The sequence below is a fragment of the Sus scrofa genome, chromosome 2, assembly GCF_054392235.1.
Source record: "Sus scrofa isolate SSC_HxYL_T2T_F1_AM1 chromosome 2, Sscrofa_HxYL_maternal_Yorkshire_Landrace_v2.0, whole genome shotgun sequence".
In the NCBI taxonomy this organism is placed as follows: Eukaryota; Metazoa; Chordata; class Mammalia; order Artiodactyla; family Suidae; genus Sus; species Sus scrofa.
Genome location: NC_139384.1, coordinates 15,826,797 through 15,828,171, shown reverse-complemented (window position 1 = coordinate 15,828,171; position 1,375 = coordinate 15,826,797). Strand labels below are relative to the sequence as shown.

The window sequence follows — 1,375 nt, the reverse complement described above, 5'->3', positions numbered from 1 at the left end:
ATGTCTCCCAACAATGTGACTGAATTCGTTCTCTTGGGATTCACACAGAATCCACAATTGCAAAAAATTCTCTTCATGGTCTTTTTGTTCATTTTCCTATTTACCTTGCTGGCCAATCTGTTCATTGTCATAACCATCTCCCTCAGCCCCACACTTTCGGCCCCCATGTACTTCTTTCTCACTCACTTGTCCTTCATAGATGCCTCCTTCACCTCTGTTGCTACCCCCAAGATTACCATTGACCTCCTCTACCAGAGGACAACCATCTCCTGGGGTGGCTGCATGACTCAACTCTATTTAGAACATTTCCTTGCAGCATCAGAGATCATTGTCCTCATTGCCATGGCTTATGACCGCTATGTGGCCATCTGCAAGCCTTTGCACTACACAACCATCATGCGCCATGGGCTCTGCCAGCTCCTAGGGGTGGTGGCCTGGATTGGGGGGATAATCCATGCTACTGTACAGATTCTCTTTGTGCTTGACTTGCCCTTCTGTGGTCCCAATGTCATTGACCACTTCATGTGTGACTTCTTCTCACTGTTTGAACTTGCCTGCACTGACACCTACTGGCGTGGAATAGTGATATCAGCTAACACTGGGGGCATGTGCTTGCTCATTTTTTTCATGCTCCTCATCTCCTACATGGTCATTCTGAGCTCCCTGAAATCCCATGGCTCTGAAGGAAGACGCAAAGCCCTCTCTACCTGTCTATCCCACTTTACAGTAGTGGTACTCTGTTTTGTCCCTTGTATATTCACCTTTGTACGTCCTGTGGCCACCTATCCTGTGGACAAGTTGGTGAGTTTGTTCTATGGAACCCTCACCCCCATGTTAAATCCTGTCATTTATACAGTGAGAAACACAGAGGTGAAGAATGCCATGAAGGGTTTACTGAAGAGGAGAGTAACTTGGGTTGTACATGATGCCTAGAAATTAATAATTTATGTACATAGGGAGGTTGATATCTGTTGTAAATTGTGAAAGAAAACTAAGAATTCTTGCAGATTATTGACAGAAGAAAGGCAAGAACTAATATTTGTTGATTATTTAATAGTGGCTAGGCATTTATTAGTCATCTTGATAACCTTTAATATTCTTAGCAAGGCTTCAATATTCATGTTCATAACTTCAGAATAGACAATGGAAAAACAACTATATGACCCTAGTTTTATGAATATGGAGTATGTTTTACCCCGGATTCTTATACTGTTTTACTAAATTGTGCTACTTGGATGAAATTGACTTCTCCACCTTGGTCTCAGAGTGTCTTCCATTTTGGTTAAACCTGTATTAAAGCAAATAAGGGATAGAAATTCTTAGTAGATGCATAGAAAAGGGACAGTTGCAAGAAGGAATTACAGCAGGGTTTTTT

At 42.0% G+C, this 1,375-nt stretch overlaps 1 protein-coding gene across 1 annotated transcript; it reads left to right on the top strand.

Moving 5' to 3' along the window:
- Nucleotides 1-933, top strand: LOC146405219 (olfactory receptor 4C3D-like). The gene has a single exon (XM_085011660.1). It carries the CDS (start codon nucleotides 1-3, stop codon nucleotides 931-933), a length of 933 nt encoding a protein of 310 aa, XP_084867786.1.
- The last annotated feature ends 442 nt before the right edge of the window (nucleotides 934-1,375 follow it).

Bases quoted from the DNA above. Each gene is read 5' to 3' on its own strand.
- LOC146405219 (XM_085011660.1), top strand. From the start codon at position 1: ATGTCTCCCAACAATGTGACTGAATTCGTTCTCTTGGGATTCACACAG.